At 48.3% G+C, this 13,091-nt stretch overlaps 1 protein-coding gene across 1 annotated transcript in view; it reads left to right on the top strand.

Moving 5' to 3' along the window:
- Positions 1 to 2,536: 2,536 nt before the first annotated feature.
- Positions 2,537 to 13,091, top strand: part of LOC123035066 — a 37,942-nt gene continuing 27,387 nt past the window's right edge. Inside the window, exons 1-2 of the mRNA XM_044452905.1 lie at positions 2,537 to 2,888; positions 11,932 to 12,975. Coding sequence (XP_044308840.1) covers positions 12,175 to 12,975 — 801 coding nt within the window. The 5' untranslated portion in view covers positions 2,537 to 2,888; positions 11,932 to 12,174. The remainder of the gene's footprint in view (positions 2,889 to 11,931; positions 12,976 to 13,091) is intronic.

Here is a 13,091-nt window from a genome sequence, read left to right as displayed (position 1 = left end):
AGGAGGAGAAAAGAGAAGGAAGAAGAAGTTGCCCTGGCCAGATCATATATTTTAACAATTAAAATGATGTTTAAATAAAAAGGTCTTTACCTGGCGCCAAAAAACCAGTAACGACGGTGCCAGGCGGACCTCTTTGGGGAGTGAATTCCATAGGTTGGGCGCCACCGCAGAGAAAGCCCTCCTCCGAGTACTTACTCTTCTAATTTCTTTCATGGAGGGTTCCCGGAGAAGGGACTCTCCCGCAGATCTCAAGGGGCGGTCGGGCATATACAGACGTAAGCGCTCATTCAGGTAGCCAGGACCCAAGCTGTTTAGGGCTTTATAGGTCATAACCAACACCTTGAATTGGGCCCGGGCTTCAGAGAAGTACATTTGTTTGTTTGTTTAAAGCTTTTCTATACTGTCCTGTTACATAGAGAATCAGGACAGTCTTACAAGAAAATAAAGTGAAGCACAGCAACATCTTCTATAAAACCCCAATTAAAACAACAATTTAAACCTTAAAATGTTGTGAAAATAAAAAGGTTTGGGCCTGGCACCAAAAAGAATATAGTGTCAGTGCCAGGCGAACCTCTCTGGGAAGCGTATTCCATAACTGGGGTGCCACTGCAGAGAAGTCCCTTCTCCAGGTAGTTCCCGAGGAAGGACCTCCAATCCTTCATGAGTCTCAACCGATCCTGGAGCAAAGCAGATGATTTCAACAGCAGAGGAAGAACAAGTCAGGACTTAAGACATTGCAACATGTCTCAAAACCCTCATTAACAAGTCCCTCTGCCTTCCAGAAAGGATTAGCTCTGCAACTACCTTTGCAACTAAAAGTAGCAGAGTCTCAGTCTCTTAAAGGAACAGATGAATAATGAAGCCTCAGCGAAAAATGAGCATGGCTTGGAATTCTGGTTCTTCCATGGCAAGAGGAGCAGAGACACTGCAGGTCTGATTTTAAATCACAAAGGCACATATAAGCAACCTTTCTCTATAGAGATTTAACTGGATTTCCCAACAGGGACTTCAAGAGAGACGGAGGGCTGCCCTCACCATCACAACCACTCTAGGCAGAGAGCCCTGAGCCAGGGACTGGCGACAGAGGTGCTGCTAAGGAGTGCCCAGGATGGCTGGAGCCAACAGATTGCAAATCTGTAATCTGGAGCCTTAGATCTTTGGGAGTCCACCAACCTGCTGCTGCCCGGGGGCATGTGCTAAATAATTGTGGAGCCGCTCTTGCATTAGATCCCCCTGGATTAGCTGACCTGCCCACATGTTCTCTCCCGCCCATTGCCCCTCCGCCTGATTTTTTCCTCTGCAAACAAATGCCAGCCACCTCCTTTTACAAATGGGACTGTTCTTATGATTCAGAGACCTTCACAGACACTGCACAGCAACATTAGAGCATATGCAAATGAGCATGTCCGAATTTGCGCTTTAAAAAAAATCCTGTGGGCATTGGCACCTAGCACAGGTCCCTGTCCCATAGAGTGGTTTTTAAATTATTTCTTTCGAAGTGGTAACAAGCAGTAATACGTTTAAGGGCACCACACCTAAGTCAGTGTCTTTACAGCCTTTTGGATTGCTCAGGATCTCTATATGGAACAAGCAAGAATTATCTCCGTGACCCCTGAGAGAATGCTTAAAACGCCATGATATAATAATAATAATAATAATAATAATAATAATAATAATAATAATAATAAACTGCATTTGTATGCTGCCCCATAGCCAGAGGTTCTCTGGGTGGCTCACAGCGCAACACACACACACACACACACACACACAAATAAAAATATTAATATATATAATGTAACAACAGCATCGTCTAAGCAGGTGCGGTTTTGCATTCGCAAGTCACTTTGCTGCTCTGCCGTTCGGCGGGCGCTCCTTCCCGCGGGCCCCCCGGGCTGCGAGGCCCTGGCCTCTGCCCGCGCTGCCGCCCCCGTGGCCCCGCCGGGCGGGCGGGCGCGCGGGCGGGCGCCCCCAGTGGCCACGCCGCGCCTCGCCTCGCCTCGCCAAGGAGGCCTGCGCGCTGCAAGAGTTAACACGATAGAGCCTGCGAGAGGCGGCACCGCGCCGGGGGTGCGCCAGTGTGTGTGCATGTGTGTGTGTGTGTCTCTGCGTGTGTGCTTCTTGTGTGTGTGGTTTTTTTTTTAAAGAAAGGGAGGTTGTAAATAGCCGAGGCCGCCTTCGTGCTTACGAGCTCAGCGGAGCGGCGGCCGCCCCCTCGCTGCGCTCCCGCGCCCGGACGGATTGGCGCCTCCTGCCCGCGCGGGGGCTCGGCTGGCCGGGGCGGCGCGGCGCGGCGCGGCGGCTCTTCCTTCCTCGGGGTGAGTGGATCGCGGCGAGCCGTGCCCGCAGCCTGCCTGCCAGCCAGCCAGACCCCCGGGAAGGGAGGGCGCAGAGGCGCAGAGGGGCTCGGAGGAGCGCCTGACAGGCAAGCCGGCCGCCCCTCCGCAGCCGGCCCCCTCCCGCCCGCCAAGCCCCCCTCCTCGAAAGCTCTTGCCGCTGGCGGAACGGAGAGGGCGAGAAGGAAAGGAGAAAGAAAATGTGCCCATTGTTTCCCTGCAGCGAGCTCTTTCGGGGGCGCGTGGTTCATAAATTAGCCCCGGGATCGTGGCGCGTGGCCTGTCGCCCGTCGCAAGGCGCAGGAGAGGGGGACGGGTCTCTGCCCCCAGGAGCTTACAGTCTGGCTTGAGACACAAAGGCGGAAGGGGAAGGAAGGGACGGGGGGATTGAGCGTTTTGTCCCTTTATGACTCTTCGGCTGTTGGGTGGTATAGAAAAAGAGATGAGTGAAAATACAGCCATGCATACAATGTCGGTTATGCAGACTTAGAGGGCGGTTCCGGGCACGTCTGCTCGGAAGTAAGCCCCGCTCAGGCCGGTGGGGTGTATTGCCAGGTAGGTGGATTGCAGGCAGAGGCTTGGTTAGAGTAGGGCATGCGGACTGAAGGGGGTACCCCCCGTTTCCTGCTACAAGCTCCTTCCCCTTCCATCGCCCCCCCCCCCACGGCATCTTGCAGTTTAGTCCCATGCTGCCCAGTCTTCAGTTGCTTTTTAAACTAGAACCTCTATGATCGCCTGGTTTTTATTTTTAAAATGCACGGAGCACGCAGAGCTGCTGGGTCTCTTGATGGGTTCTTAATAGATGGGAGGGGGGCCGAACTCAGCGGGACTTCCCAGCTTCAGCCGCTGAGATCTGCAGCAAAGCTGGGGGGGGGGGAACTAGCCAGAATCCCTGGAGGGCTTCTGTGGGTCTGTGTCAACAATATTGGGCTAGAGGGAGCATGCGTCAGACTCAGAAGGCAGCTTCCTGTGTTCCTGTTTAATTCAGCTCTTTTTTCAGAACCATGAGGACTGGAAACTTGCTTGGTTTTAGGTGAAGGAAAACAGCAAGCCACTGCTTGGCATGTAGGTGGTCTCAGGTGATATCCCCAGCATTCGAAAGAATCTAATGTTCTTATAAAGAATCCTGCCTGAAATGCTGGAGTGTTCCCATGCTGTCTTTGATGGCTGATAGCCCCCTGTTCTCTTGGCTTGTTATGCAAAAATAAAAGAACATCCCTGCAGCATTAATTAATCCTGTGAGCCGCACATCAGTATTGCTGCCGTGTTCTCTGGGTGGCTTGACATGAAAACCAACGAAAATGAAATGTGTATATATGACTAATATATTATTTTAATTAATTATGAATCATTTAATCATTAATGTGCTTGCATTTATCCACCCTTGTGCATGTATAAATGCAAAAGAAGCACAACATGGTATGTTTTATTTTAAAAATTCATTAGATTTTATGTTGTTATACTTTGCTATTTTATTGTACTTTAATACCTTTTAAATTACATTTTATATGGTTTGGGACTGTAATACCTGTCAGACTGCCTCTTGAGCTAAATCTACCCGGACATCTTGCTGAGCATCTGAGGCCTTCCACCGAATGCCGCCTCTGAAGGAGGCTTCCTTGGTGGCAAGCAAGGGTCTTCTCGGGAGTGGCCCCAGCTTGTGGAATAAATTCCCTGGTGGGAGTTGCCTGGCACCAACTCTGTTATTCTTTTGGGGGCAGGTTAAACTGCCCTCTTTGCAGAGGTATTTAATATCTTGTGATGTTCGTCCATCGTTTTCATTGAGGGCCTTGACATCTAACGGATTGTGAGCTGTCCACGGTGTGTCCGCAGGTGGCTGATGGGGCCGATAGGGGCACGGAGTATTCTGCCAGATGTCGGGTAGACCTGTGTGGGCGCCACTGTTGCAACATTTGCAACTCTAGCTTTACGGAGTGCTCGCTTCTCTTGTGCTATGGTTGTCCTTCTGGCTTCAGATGTTTGGCAGCCTTGGTGGATCAGCGCGCGCCATGTGGATTGGTCTTGTGCCAGGGTCTCCCAGGAGGTGGAGTCGATAACCAGGGACTTGAGAGAGGCTTGTAATGGCATATGGAAGGGTTATGCCAGCTGCCTCTAACAAGACTAGTAGAATGAACTCATTTTAGCTATTTCAATTTGATTTTTAAAAAGGGTTTTAGTGAAGGTTTTCATCTAATATGTTTTCATCTAATATGCATTTTGTGCTGTATTTTATGAACTGTTATAAACCACCCAGAGGGATTTGGCTATAGGGCTGTAAATAAATAAATCTCCCAATAGCCAATATTTTCTGGGTAGATTGCAAACAGCTAAAAGGCTTACAATGCATTAAAGGTACAAAATGCATTAAAATACAAAATAAATCTTTACAATGCATTAAAGATACAAAACAAAACTTAAAAGATAGAATAGGATGCGAAATGGTAACCAGCTCAATGATTAACAACCATAAAAATCTATAACTAGGTCTCTCCGTGTGCAATTTCTTACATGTTTAGACAAAAAAAGTCCTGCAGCTCCCAGAATTCACCTGGTTAGCATTCCCAGGGAATGCTGGGAGTGGTAGGACTATTTTTCTGTCTAAACATGTGTAGGATTGCATCCATAAAGAACTGGAATGGTCAATTAGGGGCAGTAACTTTAAAGCCAGCCTGCTGAATGGGGGAAGTTTGGAGTTGTAGAACTCTTTTTCCATCCAAACATGTATAGGATGGCACCTTTGGGTGGGGCATTCCATAAATGGGGCGCCACAACCAAGAAGGCCCTCCCTCTTGCAGTCAACCTGTAGCTTCTTTCATGGGGCCACCTGGAGGAGGCCCCCAAAGATGGCTGCAGGGACCTGACAGCTACACCCAGCACCCAGGAGTTGTTCCTTTACAGTGCAATCCTATGCTAAATATGCATAGGAGAGTAAAAAGTCTTAAAACTCCCAGCTTTCCCAGCTCAGGGTACACTAGTTCCAAGTCATTTAGGCTGCAAAGGTAACACTTTAGAAAGGTGAATTTAGACACTTGAAAAATAAATGGTCTTGGAATAGAGTTAGTAAGAAGTCAGTATTGAAACCACCCAAAAGCCTAGGTGATTAATTGTTTGTTGCACGTAGAAAAGCAAACAGGCAAACGGACAGGAAACGCACAAAGACAAACATCCTGATGTCACCCTCCTAGTTTTTCCTCTGTGTTGGGACAAAACACAGGGTCACCTCTTCCAGGCCTCCCCAAATCTTCTCTGCTAACTTCAAGCTGAGGGAAGAGGCCCATGGAAGGTGTCTTGCCCCAGGACCTCAAAAATCCTGGAGCTGGGCCTGTTTCCAATCTTAGGAAAAGGGAGAGGATGAGGGGACATGTTAGAGGTGTGCAAAAATAGGCCTGGCATGAAGAAAGTGAAGAGCGAGAGATTTTCTTCTCTCTTATAATATCGGAGCTGAAAGGGGTCACCCTGTGAGGCTGATGGGGGAGATTCAGGCCAAATAAAGGGAAGGACTTTAAACTGTGGAATTTGCTTCTGCAAGATCTAGTGATGGACACAAATCTGGACCTCTTTAAAAAGGGATTGGACAACTTCCTGGAGAAGGCTTTCAAGGGTTGCTAGTCCTCATGGCCACCTCCAGTATCAGAGGCAGTAGGCCTAGGAACACCAGCTGCTGGGGAACATGGGTGGAAGGGTGCCCCTGCACTCATGTTCTGCTGGTTGCCTTCCCACTGGGGCAGCTGTGGGACTAGAAAGAGCCAAGTCTGACCCTGCTGGGCTCTTCTTATGCTCTTACATTTATTTATTCACCGCTTTTCTAACCTGTCCGCTATAGACATCTCCTTAAATAAGGAGCCGCTACTAGTCCTCATGGATATATGTTGCTTCTGCTACCAAAGGCAGTGTAGCCATGTGTACCAGTTCCTGGGGAACATGGATAGAGGGTGCTGTTGCATTCATCTGCTGGTACATTTCTCAGAGGCTGGTTGGCCTTGCGTGAGCAGAATCCTGGACCCAGTGGATGATGGCCTGATCCAGCAGGGTTCTTTTTATGCTGCTATCCTCAGTAATCAGCAGGTCCTGGAGGTCAACTGGTTTTCTGAAGCGCTGTCTTTCGACCATGCCTGTTGTGGAGCAGGAGAGAGATCTGACCTCTCGCTCGCTCGCGCGCGCTCTCTCTCTCTCTCTCTCTCTCTCTCTCTCTCTCTCTCTCTCCCCCCCTCTCCCCCCCCCAAACCTTTCTATACCGCCCCATACTTAAAAGTCTCGGGATGGTTTACAGCTATACTAACCAGGGTAAACCTGCCATCCCTTTCCTGTTAGACCAGGGTGTAGAGCCTGTAGCCCTCTTGATATTGTTGAATTACAGTTCCCATAAGCCCCAGCCAGCAGGGCCAGTGGTCAAGAATGACAAGTGTTGCCATCCAAAAGAGTGACAGAGCCTCGGCTTCAGGCTGTGCTGGATTAGGGAGCAATCCTATTTTTGAGATTGGTGCTTAGTCTTAATGACCTAATTTTGAGATTGCTGGTTAGTCTTAATGACCTCTTCGTGTCGGGGAAGTGTGTGGACACCTGATTTTTGACTGTTTGTATCCATTCCTTAATATATGTAGACAGATTTGTATGATGTCCATACACTCTTCTAGAAATTCTGCATGGGCATCAACAAAAGTGGGTCAAATATCCAAATATTTGAAGATGGCATATAGTGTAAGGCCCTCAGTCCATTGCATCATAGGAGGCGAATGTTTATTCTTCCGGTGTTTTTAAATTTCAGGCTTTCAGCAGTCAAAAGGGTGCAGAGAATCTATTTCCCCTTCCATTCATTAATTTCCGTGAAGTGGATAAATAATTCAAAGAGTGTGCACAGCAGTGACTATTAAAGACTGCTCCAGTACAAAATCTATCTGTATAATAACCTCCTCAAAAGTAGCAATTCCTGGACATTACTAAAATAAATCTTTAAAAGGATCGTTAGCTGTATTGCACCTTCAGCAATTTGCTGAATTCCACACTCCTTCTTGCTGCAGAGGCCAGTAGACGAGAACCGGAGCAAAGATGCAGAGATACGGCAGGAGCTGTCCATTGATAAGGGATTTTGCAATAGTGCCCACACAGGTTTCTCCAATTCCCAAATTTGCCAACAGGTCCGAAATACTGAGGATCCTCCAATCCACGGCCTCTGAATACAAAAGATCAGAGTATGACTTTTTTCAGAGAAAAGCTGGTCCACCCTTTCCCTTAACAAGAAAAAAAGCAAAACAGGAAGAGCAGGTTCTTTTATAAGCTATCAGTCGTTTACAAAGTTTGGGGAGAATGGAGAATCACAGGGGCAGTTTGCTACAGACCCATGAGATTTAAAAAAAAAATGGATTGAATGGGGTTAGGACAACATAGCAGGACAAGCAAATGTTAGCATCTCTAAGGTGTATGTGGGAAGCAAGATCAGATCATGAATCCCATCTTAATTCTAAAGCGGTTCTTAAGTGCTTGGCTTTTTAGCAGCCGTATTGTGGCAGAGTTTTCGCTCATTTTGTCCCGACTCTTCTGTTTCTGATGGGCTGTTCCTAATAAGTCAGATATTAGGCTCTATACTTGGTGGCAGGGTTTGGAGGGAACTGGACCAGTGTGCCTTCTATGGCCCTGTCCCTCAGTGAGACAACCTTCCTACCACCTGTCCTTGCTCTTCTTTTCTTTCTCCTCATGGCAACCACTTGCTTGCTTGGCTGGCAGATTTTCCTGCCCCTTCTGGTGACCTTTACTGGGCCAGACCAAAATGCAGATGAACAATATTTATCTATTTAATCATTTATTTATTTCTGTACCACCCCCACCCCCCATAGCCAAAGTTGTCTGGACAGTTTAAAACAGTACATAAAACAAGGCAATAAAATATGATACAAATATCCTAAAAAGAAAACAACAATAAAACAAATTTAAAATAGCTGAAAAACATACAGTAAAACGGACGGACGGACAGACAGACAGACAGACAGGGCCCAGAAGTACACAGGCAGCCAATGCAGGCAGGCCAGAATTGGTCTTATTTGTTGTGACCTGTGACTCTGGTAATTAATTTTCAGGAGCTGCAGCTTCTGAGTTGTCTTCAAGGGCAGCCCCACGGAGAGTGCATTGCGGTAGTCTAGTTTAGAGATTACCAGAAGATCGATTACTGTTATGGGCCTCCAGCTGAAGAAGCCACTCCGAGCCACCAATGCCACTTGAGCCTCAAGTAACAAAGAAGGATCAAGGAGCACCTCCAAGCTACAAACCTGCTCTTTTGGGTTGCCTTCCTGATGATGACAAGCGAGTCCAGAGATCTTGTGTCAGTAGTGAGCCCCTGCTTGGGTGAGGATCTTTGGTGGATCCCCAACCCTACCTACCCATGATGCTGGCTTGTCAGGAACCACACTGCTCTTTTCTTGTGTATTTCGGTGCAGAATCAACATAGCACCCCACATTTTCACAGTCTCCTTGGGGACACGGCTGTTGTGTCTGCACTCCAAAGTTTGCCACAACTTCACTAAGATTTCTTGAAAATGGGTGGCTCGGGGTGTAATGACACAAAAAAGGAAAAACATCTTTGATTTGGAAAGATAGCCTGTCAGGAAGAAAAGTTTTAGGCTATATTTTTTCTCACAGTCTAGTTTTCTAAATGCAAGGATTTTAATTTCATTTTATGTTTTCCCCAGTCTGATGTGCTGCAGACATTCACCAGGACTCCCATTATCTTGGTTTATTGTTTATGCTGATTGGGGTTGATGGGAATTGCGATCCAAACCATGTGGGGGGGCTCACATTGGGGGTGGCTAGGTTTGAAGGCTTCCTTCTGTTAGGGCCAGAATGTAATGGAAGATACTTTAATATGCCTGGAAGCCATATGAGTTTCAGTTCAATGTATCTGTTAATTCCACTTCCCCCAACTTGGTGGCATGTGGACCACAACTCCCAGAATTCCCATCCAGCAGGGCCACTGAGTGGGAATTCTGGGTGTTGCAGTCCAAATGTGTCTGGAAAGCACAAGCTTGGAGACAGCTGCATTAATCCATTGATTAAATTTGCATATTGGTAAATGCAGTATTTGGCTTTGCTTTTCAACTGCATACCTCATGTGTAGCAGGCATTATTTTAGAAGAGACGTTAAGGTCCAAAGAGCCATGCTGGATCACACCGAGATCAGGGCAGTGCAGAGCTTGCAGGATGCAGTTTTCATACATATAATATCCCCTCCCCATATACAAAAGATGTTCCAGTGGCATGAGGGAAGAGTCAACCTTTGATCGTAGAATATTAGTTCTCAAAGAAGCCTCAAAGATAATCCAGTCCAAACTGTTGCTGATGCGGTAACAGCATCCGTGATGGGTGATCCCATCCAACAACGTCCTTAAGACCTGGGGCAATTCGTTTTGCTGTTGAATAGCTTCTACCTTTATTTATTTATTTAAAATATTTATATGCCGTCCTGTCGCAAAAAGCCTCAGGATGGCTTACAGCATAAAATATAGCATAAATAAATTCCCGACCCACACTGGCTGCAGTTAAAAATATAGAAAAGACAATATTAAAACTTATTAAAATATCGCTGGAGTAAAAAGGTCTTAACCTGGCGCCGAAAAACAAGTAACAGGCGGACCTCTCTGGGGAGCACATTCCATAGATGGGGCACCACCGCAGAGAAAGCCCTCCTCCGGGTACTTTGCCTCCTAATAGCTTTCACAGAGGGTTCCCGGAGGAGAGCCTCTACTGCTGATCTCAAGGGGCAGGAGGGCAAATATGGAAGAAGGCGTTCCTTCAGGTATCCAGGTCCCAAGCCGTTAAGGGCTTTATAAGTAATAACCAGCACCTTGAATTGAGCCCTGACTTCGATGAGAAGCCAGTGAAGCTGGTAGAGGACTGGGGTTATGTGAGAATAATGCCCAGTCCCCGTCAGCAACCTGGCTGCTCTGTTTTGCACCATCTGAAGTATCCGGACTGTCTTCAGGGGCAGCCCTACGTAGAGCACGTTACAGAAATCCAGCCGGGAAGTAACCAATGCATGCGTCACTGTCGCTAGGCAGTCGTCCTCCAGGTAGGGATGCAGCTGATAGATTAGCCGAAGCTGAAGAAAAGCGCTCCTCGCCACCGCAGTCACCTTAGGGAACTTCTTCCCAAGGCTTTGTTGAAATCCCCCCTTTTGGCCTTTGAAGCCATGTCCATTCAGATGTGGCAGCAGCCAAGAACAAATGAGCTCTGTCGTTTGAAGACAGCCATCCAACAGAAGGAGATCAATGAAAGGAAGCACTGCCTGCTCTCCAGGCTAAGCAAGACCTAGGCCCTTCAACCTTTCTTCACAGGTTTTCGTCCTCATGTCCTTGGCCATCTTTGCCACCCTCTTAGGACAACTCTGTTTCTTAGCTCTGAGGTTGGAGTGATTGCCAAAGTTGTATAGTTGGGACTCGGAAAAATTTTGTGACCCTCTAGGCTGGCAATGGTGAACCTTTTAGAGGCTGAGTGCCCAAACAGCAACCCAGAACCCACTTATTTATCGCAAAGTGCCAACACTGCAATAAACCCTGAATACTGAGGTTTTAGTTTAGAAAAAAACAACTCATACATTAACATCTTTTGTCTTAAAAGAAAAACAAAATAACAGAGCTTTCAATGATACAAACAGCTTTTTATTGAATGGTACAAGTTTGCTTTTGGAGTGCTTTTGCACAATTAATGTGATCTTTGCTGTTGTATGTATGCTGATAATTTGTCAAACCTTGGCTCAAATATGCCAGGGGGACAGCACAACATTAAAAGAATCTCAGTCTCTTAATTAGAACATCTCTTTGCTAAATCTTAGATATTAAATTTCAATTTTTCATAAGAAAACTCAAAGCTAAAATCTTGTGTTAATAAAAGTGAATGTATTAAAACTCACAGCCAGTCCAAGCATGCATGCATGCATGCATGTATATATTTGCCAGCACACTGACCGGCCATGCCAAAGCTCGGGTGAGTTGTGGCTAATGAGTCAGGGTTCGTGACGTCATCACCTGGCACCGCTACTCCTTTCCAAGCATGGGCATGGCCCCTGTGTGCGCTGTTATCCGATGTTTGGCTGCTGGGCCGATGATGGAGCAACTTGGCTTGCGTGCCAACGGAGAGGGCTCTGCATGTCCAGTGTGGCGCACATGCCATAGGTTCGCCACCACTGTTCTAGGCTCTGTCTACTGGCACAGGATTTTGCTTTGCCTTGTTTATTCATTGCTTTTTAAACAATGAAACATAGAAACAGAGCGAGTCAAAAGGGGTCTCCCAGGCTATCTAGTCTGACCCCAGGCTCCAGCAGGTTCCGCTCACAACATGCCCACCAGGTGCATGTCTATGAACATAGCCAATTAATTGAGCAAACTTTGCAGCCTAGTTTTGGTCATTGTGTGTTGCATTTATATCCTTCCTTTTCTCCCAGGTGCTCAAGGCAGCATGCATGAATTTTCCTTCTCTCCATTTTCTCCTCACAACAACCCTGTGAGGTGGTTGAGGCTGAGAGTTTTCCCATGAGCTTCATGGTTGTGCTATGGAGGTTGGCTATTCAGTTCCTCACATTTCTCTCATGATTTTTCATGTCTCCTTCCCTCAGGGAGAAAAAATGCCTCTGGCTGTATGGGAAGAGCAAACTGTTTCTTCATGACCTGAATTTCTCAAGAAAGAGCACCTGCAGGATTATTATTATTTTTTTTAAGAAGAATTAACTGAGGAAGACAGGATTCCTGCAGAATGGCCCACTTCATAGTAATGTAATTCCAGGGCCTGAAGACAGCTAGTCAGCCATTTTTTCTTCCTTAGCAGCGGAAGGCCCAAATTGTCCATCGTCGGAGACAAAATGGCTGCCGAGCAGGGAGAGCCCTCGGCCCTGGACCTTCAGTTTCGTGCCGGGCTCGAGCATGGGATGAAGACAGCGCTGAAGGTGGAAGATGCAGGGCCTGCAGACCTGAAGCGGGAGACAGACCTGGAAGGCCTGAGAGAAGGACCGAAAGATGCCCGGATGGGGGCGGATGGGCCAAGTCTGGCCTGGAGGGGCCTGCCACACATTAAGCAGGAGCCGGAGGACGGGCCGTCGTCGCAGCGCTGGGAGGCCCAGTGGCAGGAGTTCCTGGGGGGCGTGCAGGCCCCTCGCTCGGGGTGGGGGGCCCGGCCAGTGCCGGACGCTGCATCGTGGGGAGAAATGAAGTCCCCCATGGCCCATTTTGAGGGGGTGGCGGCGGCAGCCGGCCAGCAACCCCCGGAAGGGCAGTTTCTTCAGCCGCTGCCCACGGGCTTTGAGGGGATGGCGCAAGCAGCTGACCGAGAGCAGAGGAAAGTGAAGGAGGAGATGGACCATGATGCTGGGATGGGGGCAGAGCCGCCCTGCCGCCGCTTCCGGCAGTTTCTCTACCAGGAGGCCGAGGGGCCCCGTGAGGTTTGCAGCCACCTGTGGGAGCTTTGCCGGCAGTGGCTGAAGCCAGAGCGGCACACCAAGGAGCAGATGCTGGAGCTGGTGATCCTGGAGCAGTTCCTGGCTGTCCTGCCCTCGGAGATGGAGAACTGGGTGAGGGGGTGCCACCCCCACACCTGCGCCCAGGCAGTGGCCCTGGCAGAGGATTTCCTGCTGAGGCACCAAGAGGACGGGAGGCAGGAACAGAAAGTAAGAGCGTCACGTTCTGGAACTCGGGGCTGTGCAGAGAATTGGCCAGCAGGGCCCACCAGGTCTAGGGTGGCTCCCGGCTGATCCCCCGAGAGAACGGCAGAGCAGAAAAGAAG

The sequence above is a fragment of the Varanus komodoensis genome, unplaced genomic scaffold (assembly GCF_004798865.1).
Source record: "Varanus komodoensis strain SLA01 unplaced genomic scaffold, ASM479886v1 scaffold76, whole genome shotgun sequence".
In the NCBI taxonomy this organism is placed as follows: Eukaryota; Metazoa; Chordata; class Lepidosauria; order Squamata; family Varanidae; genus Varanus; species Varanus komodoensis.
This window is presented reverse-complemented; position numbering and strand designations above follow the sequence as displayed.